Source organism: Micrasema longulum, unplaced genomic scaffold (assembly GCF_059751315.1).
Source record: "Micrasema longulum isolate JH-2025_06_02 unplaced genomic scaffold, ASM5975131v1 h1tg000469l, whole genome shotgun sequence".
NCBI classification, from domain to species: Eukaryota; Metazoa; Arthropoda; class Insecta; order Trichoptera; family Brachycentridae; genus Micrasema; species Micrasema longulum.
The window spans coordinates 1,164,144-1,183,318 of record NW_028277667.1 but is presented as its reverse complement, the minus strand read 5'-3'; the positions used below and the strand labels follow the sequence as shown (position 1 = coordinate 1,183,318).

The 19,175-nt window shown below is 33.7% G+C and overlaps 1 protein-coding gene and 1 non-coding gene across 2 annotated transcripts; one reads left to right on the top strand and one right to left on the bottom strand.

The window, feature by feature from the left end:
- The first annotated feature begins 317 nt into the window (after nt 1-317).
- On the top strand, nt 318-4,514 carry SiaT (beta-galactoside-a-2,6-sialyltransferase). Its single transcript, XM_088226763.1, has 3 exons — nt 318-1,197; nt 2,451-2,825; nt 4,037-4,514. Exons 1-3 carry the CDS (start codon nt 429-431, stop codon nt 4,276-4,278), a joined length of 1,386 nt encoding a protein of 461 aa, XP_088082889.1. The 5' UTR covers nt 318-428; the 3' UTR covers nt 4,279-4,514.
- A 13,195-nt stretch (nt 4,515-17,709) lies between these two features.
- TRNAR-UCG (transfer RNA arginine (anticodon UCG)) lies at nt 17,710-17,782 on the bottom strand. Its single transcript has one exon. It is a non-coding gene; the product is annotated as a tRNA-Arg (tRNA).
- Nucleotides 17,783-19,175: the final 1,393 nt, after the last annotated feature.

The window sequence follows — 19,175 nt, the reverse complement described above, 5'->3', positions numbered from 1 at the left end:
CCTTACTCCATAAACGTAGGAAAATTGACGCCCGCAAAGTAACAAACATTTGCGTAATGCGGGTTGCTGCGTTTTCAGCGCAGGCGCCAAGGTTTGACGTTTCTTTACTGAGTTGCATTTTCGACAAACCTAAATGATTTCAACATGACTTTTAAGTGCTCAAAAAACTCCCGTGACTATAAAACTGTTGTTTTAATCAAAGTCCTATCCGTGATATTATAATAAATATAGTTATTTGCAATGTTTTCAATTGACATCGCATAAATAATATTGATTCTCTTATCCTGTCCATAAATGTTATTAGAGATTAGTGAAAATCTACGTACGGGTATATTATAAATAAGATCTTTTACTAGCGTCTGATTTTAATGTGCCAAATAAATACAGAAGTTTCGTTGAATACAAGCGTTGTTGTATTAAATTAGAAAATGAAGTCTGTCGCTTTGAGTGTGTGGATTTTTATTAATTTAGTTTGCTTCGGCATGTGCGGATATTTTTATCTGATCTGGTCTCAATACTGGATAAATTTAGAAAGACAGCGTCTGTTTTCTAAGACTCCTACAAAATCTGAGCGTGAAAGATCCCCGGAGGTTTTGTATTATGGAGCGAATCTCAATGGAAAAAAACCCACGAGGTTGAATGTTACTGTGACAGAATCATTTTTACAAAGTATTTACAATAGAAATAAGACTGTTAATAAAAGCGCTTTTTTAAAACCGCTAGAAAGAAGTAAAAAACAAATCAATGTGTTCAAACGGAATGAGGGAAGACCGAGGTTTCCAAATTTAGGAAGGCCGTTTGTCGAACTTGACACGAAGAAATATCAGTGTGAAGTTACTAAACCAGAAAACTGTATAGCCAAGGTTGAACAGTACAAAACACTTATAATGAAGGAATTTAAGAGAATTATTATGACAGAAGGTAATATTTTAAAAGACGGCGCCATCAATCCCTACAATGTGTTATTTGATCCGGCGAAACATGGAAACTATAAAGAAAAGAGCAGTAAAGAGTTGATGTGTGAATTAAAAAATAAACATATTAGGACAATCACGGCTCTTGATGCTCCGTTTGCGGCGCTTGGGTTTGGAAAAAGAATACCCAATCAGCCATTGTTGAGAAATAATTTTTATAACAGCTGCGCCATTGTAGCGAGCTCGGGATCTTTGCTCGGTTCGAATTTGGGAGGATTTATAGGTGAGTTGATTAAGCGTTTATATTCATTAAATGCGGAGGCAAAAATCAAACACAAATTGTTATAAATTATTGAGTTGTAAGTCAGAATTCTTGCCTCCTGAAAGACTAGTGAATTCAGTATCCTTAAGAGGTAACGCGGTCTGACTTTTCTTAATACAAACGTATTGGCATATTTTCTTCCTGAATTATTTTTAATTTATTGAAATAAACGGCACTTAGTGCCTTTTACATATTAGTTGCATATACAATAAAATACACACATGTACGTGGAATAATAAGCAAAATATGGTATTTAAAACAAATTGTTACTAAACAGTTATTTACAAATTAAGGAGCCAGTAAAAAGATACACAGTTTTAAAATTATATTACCAATTACAAAAATATTTTTTAATGAAAATATTTGGTCATAGAAATATTTTGAGCCTGTAAAAAAATTACTTAAAAAAGCAACACATATTAATAAAAAAAAAAAAACAATTTTGAATAACACTAAACGTTAAAAAAAAGAAAACATGTATTATTATTTTAAAAAACTACTATTTGGGTTACTAGTATAAATATACATATAAATACATACTGATATAAAAAAAAATTAGGATGTTTTTTAAAGCTTACCATGAGAAATGTTTCTCTGAAGTTTCACGGTCTGGCTCTAAAAAACCGTTTATAGGTCTTAATTAGTTGCAACAGAGAGGGAAGCCATTTTTGAGAAGGGAATTTAAAACCAGGTTGTGGTCCCGTGGTAGTATTGTGGACTCACGGACCAAAGGTCCACGGTTCAAATCCCACTCTACCACAACTCGATTTCCATTTTTCTAGCACAAGTTATTTAAGACTTTCAGGAAATGGGCTAACAATTTAATTAAAAATATGGAAGTCTAGACATTTAAAGAGCTTAAAATCTGTCATTGGCAGGTTAAAGTGGCCACTTTACACACAATGTAACATTCACCATTCTGCCTGTGTGGATGAGACAGGTCATAAGTCTTTTGAATGCATAGACTTCCGTTTCCCCTTCTCAAAAATGGCTTCCCTCTCTGTTGCGACTGATTTAGTTCAAAAATATTTTTTTTCTCCTAGCTGTAATTTTATTTAGTTGTATTTTATTTGATTAGAACCCGTATTTAGTATAAGGAATTGATGATGATAAGTACCTGTATTTATTATAAGAAATTGTATTTGCCATTGTTGGAATGTATTGCATAAGTCTGTCAATAAATAAATAAAATGAATTTCATTTACATTTTCCAGATTCTCATGACCTGGTGCTTCGCTTCAACCACGCCCCAACGTCTGACTTCAGCCAGGATGTTGGAGCCAAGACGACCATAAGGATAGTCAACTCCCAGGTGGTGACGAAGAAAGAGTTTAAGTTCCTGTCATCTCCTCTGTACCGGAACATCTCTCTCCTGGCCTGGGATCCCAGTAACTACACCGCCACCCTGGCGCAGTGGTACAACAGGCCGGACTTCAACATGTTCCCGGACTATAAGAGGTTCATGAGGAAGACCCCGAAGGCAGATTTTCACATGCTAAATCCACGGAGCTTGTGGGAATTGTGGGATTTCGTTCAAGCCAATACGCCCAACAGGCTGCGGAAAAACCCGCCTTCGTCCGGATTTTTAGGTACGTTTTTTTAAACTGATTTTCACGAAATAGCCTTAAATCGTAAAAGAAAACAAAATAAACCCATAAAACTAATATACAACTAATTTAATTGAGCTCTACGACTGAACTGTACGAAAAAACATGCTATTTTGTAATGACCGACCGAAAAAAATTTCATAAATGTTTTGAGTATATTCAAACATTTGCGGACAGGCTGAATTTCCTCCCCAGGGAGTTATTCAGACCTAAACTTGTTGCAACTGAGAGGGAAAACATTTTTGAGAAGGGAATATGAAAGTCTAGGCATTTACAGGGCTTATGACCTGTCATTGGCTGGTTCAAGTGGCCACTTTACACACTGTGTAACATTCACCATTCTGTTCATGTTTAAACATCCACATTCCCTCAACTCTTTCATCTGTTGACTTTTGTGAAGTAAAGGAGCTGAAACCTAAAGGTTTCAGCTCTCTGAAGCTCATGAATCTCACTCACATGATAAATCATGTGAGTGAGATTCATCCGGCGGCACCGTAAAAGAAGAAGTACAAAAATTGGAAAATGGTTTTCGGCGAATTGAAGAAGAACCTTAAGAATCAATATTTAATATTTGAATGCTTGGCTACAATAGTTTGGAGAAAAGAAGAAATGCATACTTGCTTATGTATTTTTTCCGATTGATCCGTGGTATGACGATCAACATAGGTGTAAAGTAGAGTATTTTTCTTTATGTTCCTAATGACTACCTTAGACATAGACGGCTTAAACTGTTTTATCTTCCTGCTTGCAGAACCAACCTGCCGATGGTAATGCCAGTAGGAAGAGCAATGTCTTTACTCAACCGTATCTCTTCGGATATTGACATCTTTCATATTAGTGAAAAAAAGTTCAGAGAGGATAGCATTCTTTCTCTATAATTGCTGGGTATTTTTATTTTACCATTTAAATTAAAGTATTAATTTTTTCGTTTTATGTATGCATTGAACTTTTTTGTAATGTACATAAACGTTTATAAAATAAATAAATTGAAATTGAAATATTTACCCAGCCGGGAATCGAACACAGGATCTCAAAAATGGTATACGAACGCGCAATATACTACGAGGTGAATTATCTCCACTCGATTAGCATGTTTACGATTTTTTTGCCCAGGGTTTTGGTTCAACTTGACCCACATAACTGTATTCTTGATCCAACAGGACGTTTATGGAACGTATTTTCTCTCTTTCTAGGTCTTGCTCTCCTCCTTCCACGATGTTCATTCGTGGATGTTTTCGAGTACATTCCTTCCGCGCGTTTGACCTCACGCTGTCACTACTACGGGCCGGAAGATGACGCGGCTTGCACCTTCGGCGTGTGGCACCCCCTAGCCGCCGAGAAGGTGCTGGCCTACAGTATGAACGGCGCTACTGACTTCACCGTCTTCCAGGCCGGGTACCTGCGCGTGCAGGGGTACCAACATCTTGACTGCTAGGTGCTGGTGTACAGTGTAAATGTTACCGCGGGCTTGACCGTCCTCCAGGCCGGCTAACAACCTCTTGACGTTAGCATGGGTTTCATAGTCTTTCAGGCCGGCTAGCATATTCGTAAATAACCGACGCGTTATCCGTTCGGGATGCTTCGGTATGACTCGGAAATACGTCTCCCGTTCACGATGTTTCGGAATCGCTTAGGTACTCGTAAATATTATTTCTTCCTTTTCCACACCTAATGGTGGCACTGCATTGCTACACCAATCGCAGTGGACCAGTCCGGGAACTGTAAATCATTCTAGTTTAAAAACATTTAAAAACAAATATTTCGTGTTAACCTTATCAAAAATCGAACCCGAGATCTCTTGCATGGTAGGCAATGCGCTAACCATTATACTATGATGCGGACAAAATTATTAATTAGCACTTAAATTCCGTAAAGCCAAAATATCGCTACCGAATAGCGCCTGCTAATGCCATTCAACGTAAAAATTATAGTTTTCATTGAAGTATCTTGGCTGCGCCATAAAAGTCTTATAAAAAGGGTTGGTTTGTTTCGGTTACAACTGGGGTGGATAACGTGTCAGGTATTTTCATCCGACACATGTGCTATTTACGAAGCCACTTCGGGTGGATTCCGAAACATCCCGAACGAATAACGCGTCGGGTATTTTCGAACATGCGGCCGGCTACCAACGTCTAGACTGCCCGATGCTGCAATAAAATGTAAACATTACCACAAGCTTCATCGTCTTCCAGGCCGGCTAGGAACATCTAAACTGGTAGGTTACAGTATAAACCTTCACACGGGCTTTATAATCTTCCAGACAATAACGTATAATTAAATAGACACGTTACAAGCGCGTAATAAATGACATTTCAATTCGTGCGTAATGCGTTCCTTGCCTCCATTCTCTGACGGAATTTTATCGTGACCAGACGTGATGCTACGCCGAAAAATTCCATCGTGTGTGACGAGGAAATGATTGAATTACACCTCAACTGTAAAAAACAGAACAGAAATTTCGTTTTATTTCAAAATAAAATCAAATTTATTTAAAATCATGTAATGAATTGTGTTTTATATATATACAATTTTAAAGGATGAAATTTTGGGTAAAAATGTTTCCTACGTTGTTATGCCGATTATGGCTCGATAAACCAAAGATTAACCTAACTACATCAAATATTGTCTCTTTTTAAAACAAATATTTGCTTTATCATTATTTTTAATTTTATTATTGATGGCAACGCAAAATTAGCTAAATATGCCATGTGGCTCGTAAAGGAATAACGTGTCTATTTATTTAACGTATATTACTTGCGCATGTAGGGGTCCTACCAATATCTAGACTGCTAAAAAAAATTACTTCGTAAGAGCCAGTTGCAAGGAAAAACGTAAAATTCAAAATATTTTTTTATGATCCTTATAGATAATCATTAATTTGTGCCCGTATTGGCTGGTTCAAGTGGCCATCTTGCACAATGTATAACATTCACGATTTCGACTCGGTTTGAATATCTATATTTCTTCAATTCTTCCACCTGTTGATTGCTGGTGCCCAAGTTAGTGGACATCTTTTGCTGAGGACTTCCCCGAGCACGGAATATACGTCTCCTTTATTGCTTTCGCTTGACGAGGTAAAATTCTCCAATAATTACAGTTTGAGTAGGTATGAGTGGTGGCAAAGTTGGTTTGCAACCAGTTGTCTTTGGGTGAGTCTGCTGCTTTTGGGTGCGCTGCCGGTGACTGGCCTTGAGTGTCACCCGGGAGCGTTCTGGTGCTCCAGAGAGTAGTAACTAACGTTTCCTATCACTGTCGACATAAAGGGGTTTGAACTGGGTGAAGAATTTATTTATTTTATTTTTACTTCCCCTTGTCCCTACCTTGTAGACGATGAGGGGTAGTTTTAGAGCGACAGTAAAAGAGACATTGAAATTTGTAAAGGTGAATATTTGTTCGCGCTTTTTCTTACTGAATTTGGTTAGTAGAGAAAAAAATTAATATAATCAATTCGCAATGAAAAAAATTTTTCTTGCTTGTATGAGTGAATCCGAAGAAAGACATTTAGTCTTTAAAACGGACTCTGGTATGTGGTGGATGCTTTCAATGTTGAATTTAGTGAAATTATTGAATTTATGAAATTAAATGAACATGAGCTATTTTGATACAAGTAAATACAATTTTTGCTACCATTCGTGTTTGCAATATGTGAAGGTTAAATGCAAAACTGCCACTGTGCATGATCACTATTTACGGGATTATCAACAAAACCAGTAGCCAAATGACAATTTCTTTTAAGTTCAATGCGCACATTCAACTTAAAATGAACAGTCTTTTCGCTACCTGTTATACCACGCACAAGTTGCCTACTGAACTTAAAAGAAATAGTCTTTTTGCTGCTGGTTTAGTTAGTCTTCCCAAAAACAGTGATCATGCGCAGAGGCGGTTTTGCATTCAACCCTCAAATATGGTCACGGGGATGAATGACAATATCCGACAAGGCCCTTCATATACTTTACCAAACTCGCAGTGAAATTAGTAGAGAATAATTCAATTAAAATCGCGATATATGAAATATTAAATTTTAAAAGAGAAACTCGTTTTTTGATATATATTTTTTTAATTTTTAGTTTAAGGGAAACTAACAGGAGGACCCGCGGTCTTTAAAATGGCTTTAGATATGTTGAGAAATATACTTTCACCGATGATTTTATTTAAAAAGCTAAAATCTTTTTTGATGTAGATAATGTTATATATCTCTGGTGCAATTTTTTAATCTATTCAGATTAACAGCTGTGGTGTAGTCCTAAATAAAAAAGTACCGGAGCGCACCGCCACCACAATGGTGAAGTTGCATGAAGTGGTCGGAGGGAGGGGAGGGGGGGGACACATGTTCAGACTTTTGCCAGTTATCGGCAATAAATACGTTTGTTGTTATTTAGAATTGTTTGAAGACACTTAAGTAGATGTTTTTTTGAAACGTAATATTTGTTCCTGACCAGAGCCGGAACGCCGCTCCGCTCAGATAAAAAGTGCCGGAGCGCCGCTCCGGCGCGCTCCGGCCCGACTACACCACTGAATAACAGGACATTGGACAAACTCAAAATATCATATTTCACATTTTTTCTGTGCAACTGGCCCTTACAGATATTTGTACAATTTACCTTTTCTGGCAATGTTAGTTTTTAGGATCATCTCGAACCTAAAAATTGAATTAGAAAAAACATTTTTCGCAATATAGATTTTTTTTTGCCTTTAATTTTTTTAACAATTAACCTTCATTATTAATGTTTTTTTTCATGACAACTACCGTGTTTTAGCATTTTGAAAATGCATAACACGTTATAAAGTAAGAAACTTCATAATAAATCAATCACTGTTTTTATTTACTCGTTTAAAAATGCCCTCTTAAGGCAACACAAGTATCTATTTTTTTTTAAAAACCTACCACGAGACTCAAATCAGTGTTTGATTTAATATTGAGTTAAATATTGAATTTAAGATCTATTAAATAAAATGTTCAGAAAATCAGAAAAAAAACCAATTAATTACGACTTATTTACGTGTATTTATCATAACAGATTATAATAATTTTTAGATCAATTTATTGTAATTCAGTTTCTATACTTTTTAGTAATTTTAAACAAAAATGTGCCATTGAAATTAATTATGGTAAAAGGCGTTTATTACAGGTGGTATTATTAAGTAATTAATTTTTAAATATTTAATAGGAATTGTGAAAAATGTATAGGTTATCTAGAAATTGAAATTAAATTTCATGAAATAAAATTAGTGTTAATAAAATTACGGGTTGTGAAATAAATTAGTTTTTGCAAAAAAAACTTGTTTCATTTAATTTTGAAAGCGCGATATTAATTTAAAAAAAAACTATGATTAAAAATCTCCTTGGAAAGGGTGTTATAACGTTGTATAACAAGATGTAAATAATAATAACATCGAGATAGGTATACTGTTATACGGTATACTGTTTAGAATAATCAATTTTTCATCTTTATGTATATAATTCCTCTGTACGTGTGATGTCACCGTACTCTTCCTAAACGGCTTAACCGATTTACTTGCGGTTTTCAGAGAAATATAGATCTTTGCGCTGTGCGTGTTCGTAGATTTTAAAATCTTCAATCGAATATGTAAACAATAAGTTAGGAGCATAAATGTTTTATTCATCGATCTACCAGAGTTGCATTCGAGGAGAAAGCATTTGCAAAAAAATGAAAGATGTCGTTTTTTTTTGTATGTAAAAAAAGTTTGTTTTTGAATGTTTACAAACATGTACGTGTGCATTTGTTTTTTGTGGATCTCAATCAGATTATTTCCTTAAATTCCTTATAATTTCTACCCATTTATTTCTTTTTATTGGATTTTTGGTAACGCTAAAATAATATTGAATTCAATTCATTTTTAAAAATCGAATTCCAACATAAGTACACCCCTTTGTTGGTGAGACGACCGGAATTTGACGTTTGCAAAAAGAATGCCATATTTGAAAAAAATATTTATTTTACGTTTTGGAATTCAATAATAAACAAGTACCTAGGTACCTACTTGAATTCAATATAAATAATTTTTAGTTTTGGAATTCAATCACAAACAAGTACCTAGGTACCTACTTATCAATGAAATTTTGCCAACGTTCGGGCAGAACAGCGTCTGTCGGGTCCGCCAGTAGTTTAAAAAAGTAATCATATCGCATATCCGATAAAAGAGTCATAACTCAAAGAAATCAAATTTTTATTTAACCCTAGGATCGGGCACCGTAGATTAAACAAATGCCTTGTTAGAATGAACCTTTCCGTAACTTCTAGGTGTAGGTTCTGCTGTGCATATGAGGAAACACCTATGCACATTCGATGCGAATTTGATGCATTACATTATAAAAGAAGCCCCATTCTCGGGGGACCACTAGTTAAACTTGAGGATGCCAAAGAGTAACATTTTGCACCGGTTCGTACACTCTATAAAAGTGAGTAGTTATACGTCAGTTGCAAAAACACATTTATGGTTGATGAATTTCTTTAATAGGGTCTGTAAGAAAAAAAGGTTTTTAGGGACCTCTGCTTTAAAAAATGAATAGAAAAAGAAATACATGGTTGTAAGATAACAGCTTTACTTAAGCTCTCCTGGAAATTCAGCTTTTTTAGTTATTTAAAAAATGTATATCAGTGCGGAGAAAGGTCACATTCCTTTTTTAATTTTATTAATTGTGTATGCCGACAATCGGTAGAATTTTGTATTAAAATTTGGTAAGGTATCCAAAATAAAACAGTTTTACTGGATTTGATTTTTCTCTCGTTGTTATTTTAAATATATGTGACGCGTTTCGTCTTGTTAGGACATTATCAAACTGACTAAAATGTTTACAAAGTATCCTTACATACTAACAATAATTTCTGTTCAATTATATAGGTGTATAATAGTGCAATTTATAGGGGTATTTAACAAGTACTGAGGATTTTTATATGGACCAAGAAAGGTAAAGTAAGTATTATTATTGTAAATATTTAAGTAAGTTTGATAATGTTTTAACAAGACAAAACGCGTCACATATATTTAAAAAAAATCTTAAAGTAGAATCAAATCCATAGAAAGTGTTTTTTTTTTAAATACTTGTTATAAATATAAATGGAAATGCTCACTTTGTCTACTTGACATTCTATTATAAAAGGGCTAGTAATCAAATAAAATAATTCCTGTAACGTAAACATACTATATCTTGTATAAAATAAAAATTCCTTTCGAATGACGTATTATTTTTTTACACATATATATATTTTAGGTGCTTATTTTCAATATTGAAAAAAAACGGACACAACTTATGTTAACACCAATATTTATCGTTTATTTTGGAATTGACAGTTGCAGGTTAAAATTAACCAACCGGATCCCACTGGTTGAATGTTATAATTAAAATTTATCCCGTTTTTTTGCATTTATTCCAGACTCCTGAATTTCAGGATGGGAAAATTCTGGAAATTTCTTGAAACAGATTTCCATTCAAGATCACAGATGGCTCTAGTGGTCTTAAAAACATGGCCGGTTTGACATTTCAGCTGATCGGGTATAATGTACGTACGTATATGCAGGTCAAGATTCGCCTACGTGCATTCTGATGTTATAGAGTAAATTTCTTCAAAACTACACCCCTAAATTTCATCAACTGGGCGTGAAAAGTCTTAAATTCAAATAAAACTTAAAAGTGCAGATTTGTTTACTGTTTTACGTGATCACGAGCTGTCAAAAGCAGCCGTGTTGTTGTTTTTGAACCAAAACCAGATGTTTTAGTTTTTTTCTCATTAAATAAATATTTCTCGCATGCGTTTGACAATGTTTTGATTTGTTGACGCATTTACGCGATCTTTAATTTATCTTTGTCGTTAATTTAGTATACTTCAATCAAAAACTCTTCAGTTATAATAGTTTTTGCTGGTTATCGATTCCGCGGTTGAACTTACTATTTGTGGGTGTGTGTCAATAATCATCTGGTATGAAAAATGTAAATATTTTTCAAGCAACAGGAAAATACGCGAATTAACTTTTTTGCTGAGAACATGAAAGTGTCTTTCGCCCTGTGAATTTGGATTCAAACGCAAACATCAGTTGATAACTAAAAATGTAAGTACTTATTATTTATGCATGCATGCATTTGCAATAATTATATAAGTGTATTGTCACAAATTAACGTGAGAAGGCTTTGGCTTGAGCGATAAGGAGATTGAAAGCAATAATTATTACAAACAAGACGGTTAACGAAATTGTTTAGCTAACTGGGTCAGCAACTTTATAAATCGTATTGATACAATAATAATAACATATTTCATACCTATTAAAAATGTTTGAATAGACGTTCGTGCACATAATTACTTGATATTTTGGACTGAGTATTTTTTGGAATTTTAATACACCTACCTTGATTGATGCGTATTTTTTTTCACCGATCAATAATTATGTTCTCATGCCATACGCTTTACGACAGAACTCGTGTTTATTGTTATTGATGTAAGACTGATAACTTTCTGTTTTTATATTACGATTTTTATAAACGAAAATATTTAATTAACATATTACAACAGAGATGAAGAACATTTAAGAGAAGGTAATATAGAAGTCTAGATGGCTGGTTTAAGTGGCCACTTTACACACTGTGTAACATTCACCATTCTGCCTATATTTGAACATCTCTATTCCTTCAATTCTTTCATCTGTTGATGTTTGTGAAGTTAAAGAGCTGAAACCTTTATTTATGCGAGTGAGATTCATCTAATTAAACCAGCCATTGACAGGTCATAAGCCCTGTAGATGCCTAGACTTCTATATTACCTTCTCTTAAATGTTCTTCATCTCTGTTGTAATATGTTAATATAAACAGCTCCCCAGGGAGTTGAATCCAGTTCATGTCTACAAAAATTTGGATAAACTCAAACTATTGTTGAAAATATTTAAGTTTATAAGTGAAAATTCTTGATGGAAGTTCATTGTAATTTATTATATAAATAAAACACGAGTGATACTTTAATCCACAAATTTGGAATATCCAGTGACCGGTTTCATCGCTTTCGTGACATCTTCGAGACTGGTATCTTTATTAAAGAGTTAAATGTTTTTATATACAGTTTTAATAAATAATCTAAAAATAAATAAATTTTACTTATATATAACTTTGAATTATCTATCCTTACCTCTGTTTTATATAAAAACATTTAACTCTTTAATAAAGATACCAGTCTCGAAGATGTCGCGAAAACGATGAAACCGGTCACTGGATATTCCAAATTTGTGGATTAAAGTATCACTCGTGTTTTATTTATATAATAAAACGAAAATATTTTAAAGTCACTGACTTGTAATAAATAGACACGTTATTTCCCTACTAAATAACAATGAGCATAGTTTAAAAAAAAAAAAAACAGTTTCTTTATCTACTACATTCATACATAGGTTATAGAGTTCTCTGGATTGTGTCTAGTCTGGCTAACTAGGTATAACCTGTTTTAAGGCAGACATTTTTATGCAAAAATAAACAATAACATTACTACCTACTAGATAATTTACTATACAGCTATACTATAGAATTAAAAATAGTCCAGAAACCGCATACGCACATCAAACAGAAGGCGACTCAACTACTCATAAATGAGTAGGTTTACGTTTTGACCCATTAGTTTCTTTGTATTTTTTAATTTTTTTATTTAACTTTGTACATAATGTTATTTGTACATTGGCGGGCTTATTGCCAAATGGCAATTACTTCCGACCAACCAATAAAATAAAAGTTTTATTTTTATAATTCAAGTTACAGAACATATTCAATAGAAAAAAAAAATTAAAAAGCTAAAAGTATATAAAAATAGAAATAAACGTATTTGTTTATAAATTACCTTAAATCAAAACTATTACTCAATAGGAAAAAGGAAAAAAGAGGAAAGAGGAAAAAGGAAAGGAGGAGAGATTAAGGAAGAGAAAGAGGTTTTTTCAGACGTGATTTAAACAGAGATAATGTAGTAACATCTTTGATGATGGGTGGGAGATGATTCCACAGTCGAGCCGCACGCACACTATATGAGTTAGAGAAGAAAGAGGAATTGCGGATGGGTATTAAGAGACTTTGTTGACGTCGCTCAGTACGCAACTCCTGATTTGAATTCAACTATGCCGTGTTGTGTACTTTTAAAGTAAAGAAATACTGCTAGGATCTTAAAGAAACAGGATGCAATCACATTTCACGTGTAATTAGCCAATGAATGTGTTTATAACAAATGCATTACATAAAAATTAAAATATTTTTCCATCTGTCAGATTTGTCGAAAAAACAAAATGGAAATTTCGTAAGTGTTGCCAGGGTAATATTTTTTTTTACCCTACTTTGCTCATCTAATGAGAGAATCAATGAAAATTGAATCTCGAATTAAACAACTACGTGGTGGACGTTTGACCGACATTATCTTCAAAACATCAAATATTATTTGACATGATATAAAAATATCCGTTTCATGTCAAATAAAATTTATTTTATTTTTTAAGTTCAAAGTCCATTAATTCAATTACTCTTATTAAATGACCCTTTACTTATCTACTCTGTTGTGTCAATCAATGCTTCCGCGTGCACAATAAATTTTAGAGAAATTAACAGATTGCTTTTTTTTTACCTTACATTTGTGTTATGGTTGTATTCTTCGCGATCTGGCAATATTACCCGGTGACTTCAAGTATGCGCGCGGCGAAAGTGTGTTTAAGTTGGGGAATTATTGGACACAGTCCGATGTATTCAAATATGGTTCTACGCTCCTTCTGGACTATTCTTAATTCTATGAGTTATACAATATTTGTAAATACCATTTATTATTTAATAATGTTTTTGAGCAAAAGTCCCGTAACCATTTTTTTTACAAATTTATTTAATCGAATGCGGGTCATGGTTTCGCAATGTTCGGATAACATATTGAATATTTTGGGGTCCAGAAACCTGAATTTTTTGAGCCCGAATTCTGAGTTTGTGGTACTCATCCTCTAGTTTAAATTGGTTAAGACTTACAAGGAGAATGTAGTGTTTCACTAAAACACCTTATAGAACACTGCTACGTGCCAAAAATTGTAATTAGATATTTTGTCTTTGTGTACTTTGCAATATATTACGTGATAAAGAATGATAACGCAGTATTTAATTAGTATTTTGATAAGTGTCTTTAGAACAGTCTCAATGGGGTAATTTAACATAAGTCGTAGCGGCTCGAATTAAATCGACAACAGTAGTAGCTGCTCGATTGTGGAATAATCTACCCACTTATGTCAGAGACGCCCTTTCTTTATGTACATTCAAATCACGTGTGAAATGCCACTTCCTGAACATTGGACTTTTTATACAGAATAATTACATCGTTCGATCGGAAAAAATTCTTGTTATTAAACGAAATTGCCAATTAATTAGCTAATTTCTCCCTAATACCACGCGGGCAAAGCCGCGGGTAAATGTTAATCTATTATACACGGTTTTTCAGGGCCAGACCGTTAAACTTCAGAGGATCATTCCTCATGGAACCGTTTAAAAAAATCCTAATAAAATTAAAAATTTACAGGACTTATGACCTGTCATTGGCTTGTTTAAGTGACCATTTTACACACCGTGTAACATTCATCATTCTGCCTATGTTTGAACATCCACCAACTCTTTCATCTGTTGACTTTTGTGAAGTAAAATAGCTGAAACCTTTATCATGTGGGCGAGATTTATCCGGCTGAACCAATTCACCTACTATGCAATGCCTGAAACATAAAAGAAAATCAAGCCAGTCTGCAAGCATTTGGACATACTCAAAACATTGTTGAATTAATTACCTGGTAAAAGAAGAAGTATAAGAAATTGGAAAATTGTTTTCAGGGATTGCCTAGTGGGTGAATTGGTTCAGCCGGATGAATCTCACCCACATGATAAAGGTTTCAGCTCTTTTACTTCACAAAAGTCAACAGATGGAAGAGTTGAAGAAGTGTGGATGTTGGATGGAGGGAAAGGGCCACTTGACACGGTGTGTCATGTGGCCCTTTCCCTTCTCAAAAATATTCTCCCTCTCTGTTGCAACGAATTCAAATTTTATTAATATATTATCTTCTTCTCTGGTCTCAATCCTGGGATTGGCTGGCAGCAATTACATTCATTCTTCTCCTCCATTCCTCCCTGTCTTGTGCGGCTCTTTTAAAGTCAACATATGATGAGCAGCGCACGTCCCCTAATAGGTCCTCCAGGTACTCTCAGCGTGGGCGTCCCCTAGAATTTGTCCCCTCGGTTATCCCCTCCATTATGACATGCAGGAGGCTTTCTTGACGTATTACATGGCCGATCCATCTCGCTCGCCTTTTGGAGAAGGTCCTGAGCAGGTGCCTTCCACCTTCGATTCTTTGGAGAACCTCCTCATTTGTAATGTAGTCTCTCCAGGAAATTCCTAGTAGTCTTCTATAGGACCACATCTCAAAAGCCTCTAGTCTCCGTTTATCTCTTTCGGATAGGCACCATGTCTCGCAGCCATACATCAAGATACTCCACACATAGGTCTTGATTAGGAGTATTCTTAGTTTTAGGTCTATATTATTTGATTCTATTATTTTTGTCCTTTTATTAAATGCAAGTCTAGCTTGATGTATACGGCTGTCGACCTCGCTCTTAGACCGACCGTCCCACGTTATTTTGCTCCCGAGGTAGACAAACTCCTTGGTGTTCTTTAGTGGTATTTCCGACATCACTACTCTCATCTGGTGTTGCATTCGGCCTACAGTCAGTAGTTAATATATTAAACATACATATAATGTATGTTATCTTTACATTGTTGTATTAAAATGAAATATATTTTTGTTTTATATGGTACAATTGACTCTGCACTATTTAGCTATTTTGCTGAGATAAAAAATATTATTGATATTATTAGTAATTACTCGTGAAATAACTAGTTTTCTTTGGTGAGTTCTCCTGATCGGTAGGTTGGCTTCCATGTCGTAAAAAAAACATGATATAATTCTCGTTTTATACATAATGCATCAATAATACTATCTCGCCTATATATAATATACGTTATGTATTTAATTAACCATCGACTGATCTAATTGATGATTATGTTGTCAAAGGTTGACCAATTGGCTAAAGGTCTGAAGATATGTCTGACATTAATTTCTCCCTTGACATGATTAGGATCTAAATACATACATTCGGTATTTTTATTACGAGAGTACGAGTGTACATTCGGTATTTTTATTTATTTTAATTTATTACCTCCTTGGAAAACGCAAATGTCAAAAATTATTCTTTTCTCACGTAAAATTCTTATTTATTTTTTATTTTTTTGTCACATTTAATATTTATATCTTTTTAATTTATGAAAACTTAATTAATTTTTTTATGTTAAAAAATTGTTGTTTTTAATACTTATTTTGTATGAATGACTGCATGTTTTCTGAATAAAAAAAAAAATAAATAAAAAAAAATTTTTAAAAAAATGTGCCCATCTTTTTATATATAATTCCTCTGTACATGTGATGTCACCGTACTCATCCTAAACTTCTTAACCAATTTACGTGCGGTTTTCAGAGAAATATAGATCTATGCGCTGTGCGTGTTCGTAGATATTAAAATCTCCAATCGAATATGCAAAAAAAAGTTAGGAGCATAAATAATTTATTCATCGATCTACCAGGGTTACATTCGAGGAGAATGCATTTGCAAAAATTGAAAGATGTTGGTTTTTTGTGTATAAAAAAAGTTTGTTTTTGAATGTTTACAAACAGCGTTTGTTTTTTGTGGATCTCAATCGGATTCTTTCCTTAAATTCCTTATAACTTCTACAAATTTATTGATTTTTATTGGATTTTTGGTAACACTAAAATAATATTAAATTCAATACATTTTTAAAAATCGTATTCCTACATAAGTTCACCCCTTTGTTGGCGAGACGACCGGAGTTTGACGTTTGCAAAAAGAATGCCATATTGGAATAAATATTTATTTTGTGTTTTGGAATTCAACCATAAACAAGTACCTCGTATTTATCAATGAAAGGTTTTTTTAAAATCTAATAGCAGGTAAGCCAGCGTTCGGAAAGGATAACGTCTGTCGAGTCCGCTAGTAGAATTATAAATCATAATTTATTCACTAAATATTGTTAAACAATTGACATAACCACTTACCGACTTTTCTGTGTCTACCGGTTTCGAGACGTACCCGTCTCTTCATCAGGACACCAATTAAAAATAAAGAAAGAAAATCCCACTGTACACCTTCAACATAGTTGTTGCACAGAAATATAAAACCGACATACTGATTTGAAATTTCATATTTTTAGTAGGCAGCCCACAGATAATACTACATTTTGATTGATATCTTTCGGAATTTTCTATTTAAATGATCATTTCTCACAATTTGGTGAGATAGGTCAGTAATGGAATGAAATACCACAGCGAAAAATATTAAAACGGGACCTATCTGAATGTCCATGGATTCAACAGCCATAAAACTTTAAATTATAATAATAATACACTATTGTCTATGTGAAAACCTGAATATTTAAATAATGAACGGAATGTGAAATTTTTAGATTCTTATTTTACACAGGAAAAGAGAAACGCATCAAATTAATTTTGCCATGTTACAAATAAACTGATTACGATATTTTTTAATTTGTAAAAAAATAAAATCAATTTCTCTTCTATACATTTTATTAATACATAACAGTAATTTTAAGAAATATAAATATATTCCCTTCTCAAAAATGTTTTCCGTCTCTGTTGCAACAAATTTAGGTCTAAATAACTCGATAAATGATTAATCGCAAATAACTGATTTTAAATCGGTCACAAAATTTTCAATGGATTTGAACAACTGTTTTACTAAGTAAACAAATTAAAACGACGCTTTAAAAAATGTTTTTTCAGTCGACCGTGACAGGACTCGAACCTGCAATCTTCGGATTCGAAGTCCGACGCCTTATCCATTAGGCCACACGGTCATCTGAAGGAGGCTCCATAAATTACCGTTACAAGGGTAACTTTTATATAGAGGCCTTCGGATCGGTGAAAATGGAAAAACTTTTGCAATATAGACTTTTTAGAGAGATAGAATGGATAATTGCATAAGACTGCTGCCAGACATTGTATAAATTTATTTATTTTAGATGTTAAAATACGAGTAATACGCATAAAGAAATAATAATAACTTAATCGTACAAAGATGAAAAACATTAAAGAGAAGGGATTTTAGAAGTCTAGGCATCATAGCACATTTTAGTGGTCACTTTGCACACATTTTGCCTATATTTAAACACCTGTGTTCCTTCAATTCTTTCATCTGTTGATGTTTGTGAAGTTAGAGCTGAAACCTTTATTATTCTTTGTTCTTTGTCTCTGTTGTAGTATGTTAATATTAGCAGCTCCCTAGGGAGTTGAATCCAGTCCTTATTTACAAAAAAATGGACAAACTCAAAACATTGTTGATGTTATTTGTTAAGTACTGAATTACATTTTTTAAACTGGTAACTCATTTAAGACTAAATATTTCGAATCTACCGACATCCTTCTTAATTCAAATTGTCGCTGTCCTACCGTCCTGTGAGCAAGTGTTATTTTGATAAGTCTTTATCAGATACCTGCATCTGGCCCTGGGGCGAATCGTTCATGTAATCGATTATGCGCAGCTTACTATTATATTTGATTACAATAATAGCGTTTTATAGTGGTTTTAACTATGGTAAAATAAATAAAATAGTTTTTATGGAAGCCCTGCCCTAACAGATTGGAATTAATAAGTATGTATAAATAACACTTAATCTAAACAATCAAAATCTATTTAAATTTACAAAAGGTATAATTATGGCATAATCTAGAAGTCATATAATACATCGCGAGTCAGGAGTGACAACACCGCTTGCTTCTTGAATGCTTACCTTTGCTGTAGGAACCCATCGACATTATCGTTTAAAGAGATTTTGTTTACTGTTCTGAGGACCCTTGGCAGAGAGAAAAAGAATCCGATGTTGGTTTTATAATTTCCCACAGCAATGACAGCATTGGTACGCAAGTTACGATGAGGTACACTATGATTAATCTGAGCAAGATTATCATGGGCATTTATACACTTAGATATTAATTTGTGCAGGAATATCTATCCAGCCAAAATCCTTCTGAATTTTAAACTGAAGTTATGAGAGTACTACAACTATTTTTTAAATGGGAGTTGCATTATATTTTACCTTGCTTATAATATACAAGGTTTTTATTTCAAAAAGAGGATTTTTCTTCTATTATATTACTTTATTTTAGCTAAACTGTTGAAATCAGGAAGGATATTGTGGGGCAATCAGGTACTTCTCAGCATTTGCTCATGTGGAGAGTAAACCACTTAAA